Below are 12,899 nucleotides of genomic sequence, written 5' to 3' on the forward strand. Positions count from 1 at the left end.
TTAGTTGTTGGCATTTTGATATGTGTGCCACTTGGTGGATTTGTATTTTGAAGATTTAGTTATCCGTGATAGGGATGTGGATCTAATGTTTGATCATGGTGATTGGTCTTGTAGTTGATCTATTTCAGGGAGTAATGTGAAGGACTTTCGATGAAATGTCTTATTGTGAGGGTCGTTTTGATTTCTGTAGGCGTTGATTTGTTGGTCAGGTTTTGGATTCCTGATTAATGTTGTTAATAGCGGTATTTTGAGACATTGGAGATGTTGGTTTTGCTGTATTGAGGATTTGGGGTCTTAAGCATAGCGGTACCTATAGCATTGTTGTCAGAGTTTTGGGATTGGCCAGGATGGTCCTGCCGGACATCTTTGGACCATATCCCAACTCTCACAAAATGTTGGTCCCTGTAGTGCTTTTGGTAATGATCATTTTTGACATTGATGTCATTGGTATCGAGAGGTTTCATGGGTAGATCTAATGGGGGGCAGGTTATAAACTAGTGCCTTATACTGTCATGCTACCGTATAAGTTGTGTATTGTGGGCGAGTACTAGTTGCCGTCGATGCTACCTTATTGACGAGTAAGTGTGGGCGGGCACTAGGTACTGTCATTGCTACCACACATTTGAGTACGTCGTGGGCGGGTTTTGGTCACTATTCGTACTGCTACGTTGTGTTTGTTCTGTACCCTGATTCGATATGTGGTTATCTAGGAGTTCTTTTGGTAGTTGTTTTTGGTTCCTTATGATGGTTTGTCAAGAGGGACGCTTACGATTGTTGTTTTCTGTTCTTTTGTCAAACCTTGGGTTCTCTGTGTGAGATCAGACTTGTCATATGGCCATGTGGTCACTTTTCCCTTGAGGGGTTGTCTTGTCATGAGCACACAGGTGCAATTAACACTGGGTTGTGAGTTCCTTTCAGCTTTGAGGTCGCTGGTGTGGTGTGTTGTGTAGGGTACTCGGAGATGTACTCCGTAGTTATCCTGGTTTTGCCTTTTGTTGTTTGGGCTGGATTTCGGGGACGAAATCCCTTTAAGGTGGGAAGGTTATAATGACTCGGATTTTTCGGATAAATTTTTTCCTTTGTCTTTTCCCTTCTGAGTTTGTTTTCTTGTCGATTAGTGTCGTCTCTAGCGCTCTAGAGTGATTTCCGAGACTCTTTTCTGTGGACTGATAACTTCTTTTGAGGACCGAGTCAATTCCGCATCTTTCGTTTTTCGGCACTATTCACTTTTCGTCTTTTTCCCTATTTCGTCTTTTCCTCGTTTGTCACTCTGTTTGCGTAACCACATTTCTTGCGTTCGGAGTTGGTTTCTGGCTTCACGTATCTTCATTCTCAGTGATTTCTATGAGATACGTATCTTTACTTCCATGAGAAAGTACTCTAGTTGCTCCCGGTGCCCATAGGGGCATAGGTGCAAAGTTCTTTGGAAACATTTCCCTTTCTTGGGATGTTTTTCGTAAATATCTTTTGAAGACATTTTAATTCAGGGGTATCTAAGAAAATATTCTGGGGTAGTTTCGCAGTTTTCACTTTTTGGAGGGGCCATTGTGCAGTTAATGAAAGTTATTGCTCAATGCCTTGTTTTGAGCCTGGATCCTCGTACGGGATTCATTTTCATATTTTGTCGAGTCATGGACTCTTAGAATTTCCTCCTGGACGATGTTTTCCAGTTTCAGGGTTTCTGGCCCCGGTTTGCGCCAAACTTGTTTTGGGTATAACTCTCTGCTTGAGACTCGATTTTCAACGCCCTTTCTTCCGTTGTTCATATTTTATCATTTGGAATCTTTTTTGTTCATGGAGTTTTGCCGTTTAAGCACATCTGCTCAAATTTCACTTTTTCGGACCCGGCGGGGCCCGTTCGGGACACTTTTTGAGTTTTTCTATAAATAGGAGGTCTTAGAAAGAAAAATCAAATTTTTTTCTCTCTCTTCTCTCTCATGGCCGGTCCAAGCTCCATCCATGGCTGCCATCTTCTCTCTCCTCTTTTGGACTTCTTCCCTTCATTAAAAAGTGGTGATACCTTTGTGTTTGATGTTCCCCTTGGCGAGGCCTTCGATTCCAACCGATTGGAATCTCGTTTTGGCCATTTCTTGAGTTCAGGTTTGAAGTCAAGTTGTGTTTTTGATGGGGCTTCCTTGGGATTCATGTTCGTGGTGTTGTCCCCGACAAAACCTAGGAGTTTCGTCGGATTCGAAGCCGATTTATTTGGTGGGGATTTGAGATTTTATCTTAAATGGAGGTAGGGAATGTTTTAGGCTTTTGTGTGTGTTGTATTGAGTGTTTAGCATGATTATACAACTTATATATGTGCCTTGTATCAAATCTAAAAAGTTAGTAATTTTTATTTCTTTGTATAAGATTTAAAATTCATTATGATATATAACTTTGATTTGAATGGTGGCATGGTAGAAACTTTTGTTTTAATATGTTGGTTAACATAAATTAATTTGGGATTAATTAAATAAGAATTGCTCTTTTTAATTAATATTTATCTTTTGTGAAATATTTAAGTTCATGGCCATACCTTGTATGGAATTGAGTTATATTATGCTTCTAAATTAAGTTTTGGCATGTTTGTTAACATACTTTAATTTGAGAGCATTTGGTTGAGTTTGGAAATCTAGAGACTTTAATTAAAGGAATTAATTAAAATCTATTTTGGTGGTTTCATGGGCCTAATTAAGCTTGTGTGTGAATATATGTAATGACCATGATATGCCTATTAACATATATTAAATTGGGGACAATTGGAAATGATTTGAAATCTAGAGAGTTTAATTATTTTGATATAATTAAATTCTATCTTGTGTATCCATGGATCTAATCATGTTTTAGAAGTTGTTTCTATTTTAAGAGCATGGATTTAGACTTGTGATGTATTCACTAAATTGTGTTATATGCATTGAAGAGCATGGTTGTTAAGTTTATATTCATGAGAGTATGTTTCTAATATGAATATATTGTTGGCTTGTGATTTCATAGCATTATGGATATGAAATGCTTATTATGTACAATTGAGAGTTATAATGCTAATTTGTTACTATGTAGTAGTAATGTGTATAAGTTGTGAACTTATTTGGATTATTTTGGAGTTGCTTGGGACATTGTTAAGCTGTGATGGCTAGGGTTTGGCTCTAGTACGGGGACAAGAGTCATCTAAGTCAAAAGTTTGCGCATTGGGTAGGCTGCCTGGGGGTTAGTAGCTCCAAATTTGCCTTGTCTCGGCGGAAATCTGAGCTTTGATGTCCAAGTCTTCCACTATTTGATTTCGCATTCAATTCCAAGTTGACAACCAATGTTTAATTGTGACTTGTGGTTTTGGTTATTGGCAATTTGATGTTGTTCAGTATATCCATACTAAATTGATATATTTAGTTGATTTCACACTTTTAGATTTCTAGTTGATAACTTAGAGAATCTATGTCTTGATGTGTGGTATTAGATATTCTAATTATGCTAAATTGTTATATTTAGCTGATGTTGCATTTTAGACTTCAAGTTGATTACCTTGAGAATCTATATGTTGTTACTTTGTGTAAGCATGCTCCTATGTTATTGCTTTGTGTAAGCGTGCTACTATGTTGTTACTTTGTGTAAGCATGACCATATGTTGCTAAAATTGCATGAATGAAATGATTGATACTAGAAATGATCTTAGGTAGCTAGGACGCTCCTTGAGTCTCACCTTTGACATAGACGTTAGGTGGGATGAAACACAATAATTAAATCATGCAACTTGTAAAACGTGGGTCGATGCGTGCTCATTTCCTACGAGTAACTTTATGTTACTCACCTCTACAATACTGGGGCATATTTTAGGTACAAGAATCAAACTTGAGGTTCTCATTATGCTTGAATGGTTTGTCGACGTGGAGACTTCCATTTTTGTGAAGGTTGGCTCGGAATGCCAATTGTAGTCTTATATGTCAACATATGTACATTTGACTCCATATATGTAATGTGTACATGAGTACACTCTTTACAATGTATTTGACATGTATGAGATGAGGCCGGAGGCCAATGACATGTAATTTGTATCATACGTAATTTTTGACTTCATGGAATATTATGAAAGTATTAAAAAATATTGAGTTTTTGCTTCACCATGTTTGCATTGGGTGTGGGAATTCCATTTTGATTCTTCCATAGGGTCTCATTAATCATGTATGAAGTGTGGCCAAGGGCCAAATGGTATTTTGAAACCATTTCATAGTTTTGAATTCCAAGTTTCATTCCAAATTACATTTTTGGCATTTTGGCCGTTGGGGGGTCATATTTTGTATCGGCCATATTTTTAGGCCATGGACCATTGTAGCACATCTTACTAGGTAAGTTACGTTTGCGTGCATGGTCGTTTCTGGGCAAAGATTCTTCTTTAGTGAAATGAGCCTCCTACGGACTCATTTTTCACTTTTGTTGCATATTCTGACCTAAGAGTATTTTAGGAATTTTCGTTGAGAAATAAATTCTGTTCTTCACATGGTTGAATAGAAAATGTTATTTTAGGGGGGGTTTCTTCTTTGTGTTTTTCTGGGAAATGTCGTCTTGGCATCAAAAATCGATCCCGAAGTTCAGCTCTCAATTTTTAAATTTAGCAGCTTTTTGGACCCTCTGGACCAGTTTTCTTGGGAGGGCATTTTTAGTACTTCACAGTGCGTATTTTTCAATTTACCTCACGAGTCACGTAGAAAACTCAATTTTGAGGGGGATTTTTTCTTTATGTTTTTCCATAAAATGTCATTTAGGGCCTCAAGTTTCCTTTTTTCCCGGAAAAACCCCTGCTGCCAAGGTTTCTTGCTGCCCATTCTACCGCCTTCACATGTAAACGGTTACGAGGGGTTTCGTAACCGGTTAGATGAGTGTGGGCAGTGTATATGTCGTGATTTTTGGCCTCCTAACCGGTTAGGAAGGTCTCCTAACCGGTTAGATGATCTTGGGTTGGCACCTTTTGACCGTTTTGCCCCTTCTTCTTCCGTTAGCCATATCTTCTTCATCCGGACTCCGAATCAAGCGATTTTTGAGTCTAAGTTTATTAATTTTTCGTTGTATTTCCAAATGTGTACTTGGTGACACCCACTTTTAAGCTGGAAATGATGATTTTGCCCCTAGGTGCATTCTTGTCCGTTTTTAAAATGTTGCTTCTGCATTTGTTTCCTTTGGGTTCCATGACCTCATTGAGTGTCACATTGGTGTCTTAGAGATGCGTGGTATCTCTAGAGACCGTTGTTTTGTCTTTTGCTTCCGCATTTCGGATCCGTTATCGGGTCATCTTTCGGTTCATCACTGACGCACCGGGTTGAAAAACTTGGGCCATCACAAAATAAAAAAAAGAAGCTAGTTATATAATAAAATTATTAAAATCCAATATATATATATATATATTATCTAATTGGCTAATCAATAATGGATTGTTGCAAACTAGATAGTGGGGCAGAGCACACCATAAAGAGAGAGGGAAGGGGGGGGGGGGTCTTCAAGTTCTCTTTCCACAATTTTACGCCATTTTGATGTTTGAGTCAAAAGTTATGGTCTAATTACCATAATTGGTGTAATTTTCGTACAAAATATTGGGTTAACTTTGACATACAATTTTCACCCCTTAAACGTCAGATTTTGGGATTCTTTATGAAATACAAATATATCCCTCTATGGATAAGATTTCTGAAACATCTGATCTTACTTTAATCCGATACCCGAGCTGAGAGTTATGACCCAAATAGTAAGGTATGCATAGAAGAGTCTTGGGCCTCTTTACACTTTGTGCAAAAATAAAGAAAAACCTGCAAAGACTAAACTAAAAATAGTATAGAATAAGCAAGGTCGAACCACACATTCAAGAGTTGAATTCATGAACTCAAAATTAAAACCAAAATTTAAGAATGGAAGAATAACTTTTAAACAATTTGATGATTTTTGAATAATGAACTAAAAACAAAATAAATAAAATAAATATATAAATAAGACTAAATAATTTTTGATCAAATAATAGGAAAAATATCAAAGGAAAGAATCCACCACAGCTCAATATAAATAAATTTTTATACTGTTTATATGATTTTTTTTTTTTTCAAGCAAATCACTTCACCCATCTAATTGCAACTTGGAAAGATGAAGGAAAATATGACATTATATGACACTTGCTTATATAAGAGAACAATTTTTATTTAATCTGTTTTAGCTTTGCTAAAAAAAAAATGCAAATAGAAATAGACATTCTTCGTATTACCATTACTTAGCAAACACGAAAATTCTTCCTCTATATTTTTCATATAAAAATATTAGAATAGAAGAATAAAATTAATGCTCTCAAGAGAAAATTTCATAAAAGAAATAAACTAAATTTACTTATATTTCGGCCATAGTAGCTTCATCACTCCCTTGAGAAGGGGTGTTTGAGATAACATACTTACAAGAAAATAAAACATAAAATTTAAAATGCACAAAAGAAATTCAAGAAAAAAATTCTCAACTTTTATTATTTTCTCTCACTAACAATGTACATCCAACCTCCTCTACATATGTCCCAATTTATAGAGTTTAGAATATAACGATTGGGAGGAGAAAATTCTAATTACAGAAGTGAAAATAAAATAATCTTTCTTAAATCCTGCTGCTTTCCAATTTGACTTGATGTGCTTTCCAATTTGGCTTGATATCTTTTTCAATTTGCCTTGATCTTTGCTGATTTGATGGAAAAACCAATTTTGAATTTTACTTTGATTGATCGTGTGATCCAACATTTTGCTATTTTTGTCTCTTTTCTTCTCATTTCGAAATCGGCCCCTATAAAGTATGAAAAGTAGGGATAAGCATATTTATTTAATAGAAAAAACTAATTAATCATTTATTATTGAGTATAAAATAACAAGTTTTGTGCACTTATCAATAACCTCTAAAAAAATACAAAAACACAAGGATTAAATAAATTATATAAAATAAACTACTAACAAATATAATTTTGGAGGTTAATTATTTATAAATTATGCATTTATCAAGAGCAAGGGTGTTTTGGGGGTTTTATATGTTAAAATTTTCATAACGGTCATTTTCTAATGGATCGATAACTTTAAGGACTTCTTTGCAACATTTTTTAAAACAATTAGAACTTTAAAACACAAAATAAAGGATAATGGTGTTAGGTGCACAAAATGTAAAATTTAGGTTTTTGGTACTTTGCCATGTAACATATTCTTTTTGATATCAAATAGAATTGTCTTCTAACTCATGTAACTTTATTATAAAATTTAAAAAGTAATTATAGCCGCCGCCGCCACCACCACCACCACCACACCCATGACATTGCCACCACAGTCGGAGACGTCGCTGGTGACAACCATCACCAAATCCAAACCCCAAATTGAAAGCCAAGAGCGCACAACAAGACTTTGCTAGTGAGTTCTTCACAGACTCACCAACGCTATGAAGCGATACCGGTCCATCGCCGAGGCCATCATCTTTTAAGCTCATCGTCGTCGGTGGGTTCTTCTCTCTTCTTCGAGGCCATCGTCGCTGGTGATTTGCAGCCATCATTCCGAGCTTGCCCAGCCACTACCACCTCCTATATATGTATATATAAATGCATTAATAACATTATCACAAGGCTACAATAATGTTTTGTGTGTGTGTGTGTATATATAGATATATATCTGTGTAATTTTAAGGAGTTTGGTTTTGTGTGGCTGTGTGGTGCTGGTTGTGTTATGGCGAATTCGGTAGGAGGAAGAAGAGGAAAGGTGTATGTTGGGGAGTTTGGTCACAAAAATAGTCAACAGGAGGTCAAATGGTAGCAGTCATTTAACACCTCAAAAGTATTATGACCCCACCAAAAATTAACATTTGGGATTTAAGTGAATTATTAAACTACTAATTCAAATGTAAGTGAAATTTAAAACCAAAATGTCAATCTAACTGAAAAATGACCTAACTTCAAGGGTAGGAGCGTCCTTGAAATTGAAAAGTCCACATTTAATTTGTTTTTAAATATATATTGTGTATATACTGTAAACACATTTAATATTTTTAAGTTGTATATTATTTTAAGAATTGATTTGAATATCTCTAAACATTTATTGAGTAAATTCGAAGCAAATCAATATAAAGCTAAAAGCAATACGATAAGATTCGGTTTTTATAGCTCTTATATTTAATATTTGTCACATTTAGTTGTGCATAACTTAATAAATGATACTCCTATATTACTGTGAATTAAAAAATTGACAAATTAAATTCGAGAAATTGAGAATTAAAATGAATTTAGAATTTGTGTAAGAATTTGTTTTCAGAACCCCAATTTGAATGAGAAGATTCTGTGCATAATCCTAGCGTTGGATTTCTCTTCAAATCACAAACAATATGAGTAGGAAAAAAAAAAAAATAAAAAAAATAATGGAATATAAAAAAAATAAAATAAAAATAAAAAGCCCAATAGTATAGTATAGACTATAGGAGCGCATCCAGTTCCCATTATACCAAGCCCTCAATTTTCTCTCTCCTCGGCGGAGGTTCCCCAGCTTCTCTCTCCACATGGACCCACCACCACCACTCTCCGCCGCCGCGGTGGTGTCTGCACCACCGCATCTCAACTACCCCGATTCAGGTGGCTCCTCCCCTCGCTCCCGTAACACCGATTCCTGGGATGAGCAGTCAATGCCCACCGCCCTAGGCGGCGGCGGCGGCGCCAAGTTGCGGTTGATGTGTAGTTACGGCGGGCGCATAGTTCCCCGCCCACACGACAAGTCTCTCTGCTACGTCGGCGGTGACACGCGCATGGTGGTGGTGGACCGCAACAGCACCCTCTCCGATCTCACCAATCGACTCTCCAAAACCCTCCTCAACGGCCGATCATTCAACCTCAAATACCAACTCCCAAACGAAGACCTCGATTCCTTGATCTCCGTCACCACCGACGAAGACCTCGACAACATGATCGAAGAACACGACCGCCTCACCAACACCACCACGACTGCCAGCAAATCTTCTCGCGTCCGCCTCTTTCTCTTTCCATCGAAATCCGATTCCGCTTCCTCAATTGGGTCTCTGCTGGAGAATTCTACCAAGTCCGAGGATTGGTTCCTGAACGCCCTCAATGGAGCAACCGATGGGTTTTCCGATGCGGCAACGATGAATTGCTTATTGGGTCTCGGCGATGATGTGTCGAACTCGTCGGGGAAGGACGTAGAAGCACAGCTCGAATCGTTTGGTAAGGTTAAAGGGGTTAGTGGTAGTAATAGTGGCAAGTCGGGTGTTCAGGATGTTCAATCGGTGCCCGATTCTCCAATGATGGAGAAGAATTCGTCGTTCGGCTCGACTTCGTCTTCTCCGTCGCTGGCGAATTTGCCGCCGATTAGGGTTCATGTGGATGATCAGAAGGTGGCGGCTGGGGAAATTGAGGAGCAGTTTGCGCAGATGAGTGTTGGCGCGAAGCAAGATCAAGATCATGGGGGTCTAGGGGTTTTGGCTTCGCAGCAGCCTGCTACTGTGTTGACTTCTGCTGCTGCTGCTATGGGTGTGCCGGTGGGGACTACAATGGTTTCCGATGAGTATCCGAATTGGGTTTTCTCATATGATGAAAGATCAGAGCAGGGGATACCAATTGGGTATCGTACACAAGCCCAGCCACCGCCACAGCCAATGCCAATGCCAATGCCTCCACAATCGCAGCAGCTGAAAACAAGTGGGGGTCTTGATTTGCAATCCCCAGAGTCAGTTTCAAGGTACTTAATTCTCTACATACCTCTTTTAACTTTCCATTATGTCTCACATGTATGTTTATGTATGCATTAATGTCCTTCTGCACACACACATATATATTTGATGTGGACTTCCTGAAATGGGGTATGTGATTGATGAATTTTACAGTGATGGTAGTATACCAAACCAAATGTCTCATGAAAGACCTATGATTTATCAAGACCAAGTTGTTCAAATTACCTCTAGAAACAACAGGATTTCAGTTAACCCCGTTGATCCCAATTTGTCTGATCCCAACTCTAGGGTTCAGATGAAACAACTTCAAGACTCTGGATATGTATTGGTAAACCAATTTGAGCAACAACATCAGCAATTGAATCCACAACAACAACATTTCATTCAAGCTGGAACACAGTACATCCACCATCACCCAACTGGGGCGGTGCCAATCACATCTTACTACCCCATGTACCCTTCCCAGCAACAACATCATCATCATCCACATCCCCATCATGCACTCGATCAGCAGTATCCGGTGTACTACATGCCCGCTAGAGACCCCCAGCCTTATAACTTGTCAGTGCAGCAAAGTTATGGTGAAGCAGCTGCAGCGAATGCTGTCCCTTCTAGCCAGCACCATACGCCATCCCCTCCTGCCATGATCCCTCCTTCCGCAGCTGTGTACAAAACAGCAACTGCAGCGGCACCGCAATTAGTCCAAGTACCTTCAACTCAGCATCAACCACAATATGTTGGTTTTTCCCAGATTCATTATCCATCTCAGTCAGTTGCCCCTCCTTCCGGGGCTGCTACTGCTAATTATGCTTATCAATTTGCCGATCCTGCACATGCCCAAATATACTATACTCAGCCCCTGGCACCTGAAATGGCTGCTCATTACCAAACCATGGCGCCTGCCCCTTCGGCGGTGTTACCTGAAGTTTCTGATCAGCAGCTCCCTACAGACCGCATCAAACAGCAAATCAGGACTACACAACCTTAATTGGTGAGTTGGGTGAGGTGAGAAGAAACAATTTTGCAGCAATGGATTTGGTTTACTATAAATTTACCTATCTGTGATGTTTGTCTTTCTATTGGTACTGGTTTGTGGTATGTATTTATGATAGATAATAAGAAACTCATGCTATCTTCTTTTTCCTTCTCCTTTATGTTGCTGTTATTATTGTAAAAAAAATTATGAGAGTGAGATAATTATGTAAATTGTCAAACACAAATATTGTCTGTCCAGTTCATGTATCAGTTATTTAGTAAATGTAATATAATGTCAAAGAGCTTTGATTTAGAATCTGTTTTAGTTTTTATTGTATGTGGTTCATGTGAAGGTGAAGTACACAGTTTGCATTTTGTGCTGAGGATCCTGATGAGTTAATGCACATGATCTTTGATAGTTTGATTGTTTGCTATCAAAATATTCTTTCACGGTTAATATATGTTTTGGCTTCATGAAGTTTTTCCATCACTTTTATCTGTTCATGACTTAATTAGGGTTCCGAAACTGCATTTCCTATTAAATCATATGCCATAGTATCCCCTAGTTCTTGTTATTTCTCAACCGTATTAATCCTAAATTGTGTTCATGGCTAAACTAATTTTGTGGACATTCTCTCGTCTTGTCTCGTTTCTGTGATATGTCCAGCTTTGTAAAAACGCGTTTAGTTCATAAGCCCTCCTGTTGCCACAGATGTTCCGAACAGCCAACTACAAAAAAAGGTTCTCAGTACTATCTCTCAACTTGCTCCTACCTTTTACGATAAAGTATGAAGGCTGTTGAACTTGTGTATGATTTTCTTTAGTTTGATATGTTTATATTATCCATAAACTGGTAGAAGCACTTATTCGCTAAGTCATTATTATATGCTTATATTATCCTCACCCGATTCCCGATTCCATTACAGTATTTCTTGTTCATCCTTATCGCCATCTACCTGTAAGTCCTTTCATTAAATAGTCTCCATTTATTTAATCTTACTCTCAATCATCATCATCAATCTTCTTCTTCATTTTCTTTAGTGTTGACTCTTTATCTCAATAATTGAATCTACTACTTATTCATGCCTATCTCTTTATGAACTTTTTGAATCAGTTCAAGTTTTAGGAAATGGAAAAAAACAAGAGGACAATGGGAATGCTTGGAGTGGACCTTTATTTTATTTTATTTATTTTTCCTGCCAAAATTTGGTTTGAACTTTTTCTGTGATCTCAAATTGTTTTAGGAGAGTTTCAACTTCTTCATGTAAATTTCAGCAAAGTTAATTCTGTATATTTATATATACAGAATTGAGAGTGGCCGTTGGATATGATCTTATATATGGGTGTTATACGTTTTTATTTCCCTAGTAAATAGTATTTGTTTCTATAAGGATCTGTTCTTTTTTTTCTTTTCTTTTCTTTTTTTCCCTTTTGTCTTTCTCAATTCTTAAACCCTAAACTATATGACGATTATGTAAATAGCAAATATATATATATATATATATATATATATATATATATATATATGACGATTATGTAAATAGCAAATATTTTTAAAGAAATGATTGTAAAAAAAAAAAAAACATAGAATCATAAACTAAAAAACCTCTTCTTGTTTCTGCATTATGTTTCCACATGCGTCGCACATTCGCAATGAAAGCCTATTCTCTCACACCTGAGGAACATGTTTCTTCAACTAGGGATTTATTTTCTTTTTGAAAAGTTAAATTCAAGGCTTCAATTGAAGAGAGAGTGAGAGCTCCTTTATAAATTCATATGCCCTTAGATTTTACGTAAAATTTTCATACCAGCAGAAGACAAATACTCTGTTTTCTCTTTTGATTTTGCAAAACCGAAAAGAGACTCAGAATCAGAGAGAAAGGAGAGGAGATAGTAAAGAGAGATCAAGAAAGAGGAGGGTAGAGAGAGAGAGATTGTAACTTTTTCTTCCTGTTCTATATATTATTTTTTTTCTCTCGCGCGCGAAAAAGAAAATACAATGAGAATGCTGTGGAGGATGCTAAATCTACTTGTTTATTAATTGGCGATGATGCTTTGTGGTTTGCTATGTATGAAATTGGTAGTTTTCCATTTTTTTAAGCGGGGTGAGTGTGCATAATCGGCCTGGCCTGGCCTGCGAATTTGGAACGCAGGCTCGAACCCACAGGCTTTCAATTTTAAAAGGGTCAGGCCGGGCCTAAACACACTTTAAGAAGCCC

General features: G+C 37.4%; 1 protein-coding gene across 1 annotated transcript; it reads left to right on the forward strand.

The window, feature by feature from the left end:
- Positions 1–8,372: 8,372 nt before the first annotated feature.
- LOC132295417 (protein PAL OF QUIRKY-like) lies at positions 8,373–10,996 on the forward strand. The gene is made up of 2 exons (XM_059793689.1): positions 8,373–9,713; positions 9,859–10,996. Exons 1-2 carry the CDS (start codon positions 8,524–8,526, stop codon positions 10,691–10,693), a joined length of 2,025 nt encoding a protein of 674 aa, XP_059649672.1. The 5' UTR covers positions 8,373–8,523; the 3' UTR covers positions 10,694–10,996.
- The last annotated feature ends 1,903 nt before the right edge of the window (positions 10,997–12,899 follow it).

Source organism: Cornus florida, unplaced genomic scaffold, assembly GCF_030987335.1.
Source record: "Cornus florida cultivar Cherokee Brave unplaced genomic scaffold, ASM3098733v1 CherokeeBrave_3.0.0_Hap2_Chr02, whole genome shotgun sequence".
Classification (NCBI taxonomy): Eukaryota; Viridiplantae; Streptophyta; class Magnoliopsida; order Cornales; family Cornaceae; genus Cornus; species Cornus florida.

Excerpts from the sequence above, each read along its gene's own strand:
- LOC132295417 (XM_059793689.1), top strand. The coding sequence starts at position 8,524 with ATGGACCCACCACCACCACTCTCCGCCGCCGCGGTGGTGTCTGCACCA. Across the intron at positions 9,714-9,858 it reads TCCCCAGAGTCAGTTTCAAG|TGATGGTAGTATACCAAACC; the intron begins GTACTTAATTCT and ends TGAATTTTACAG.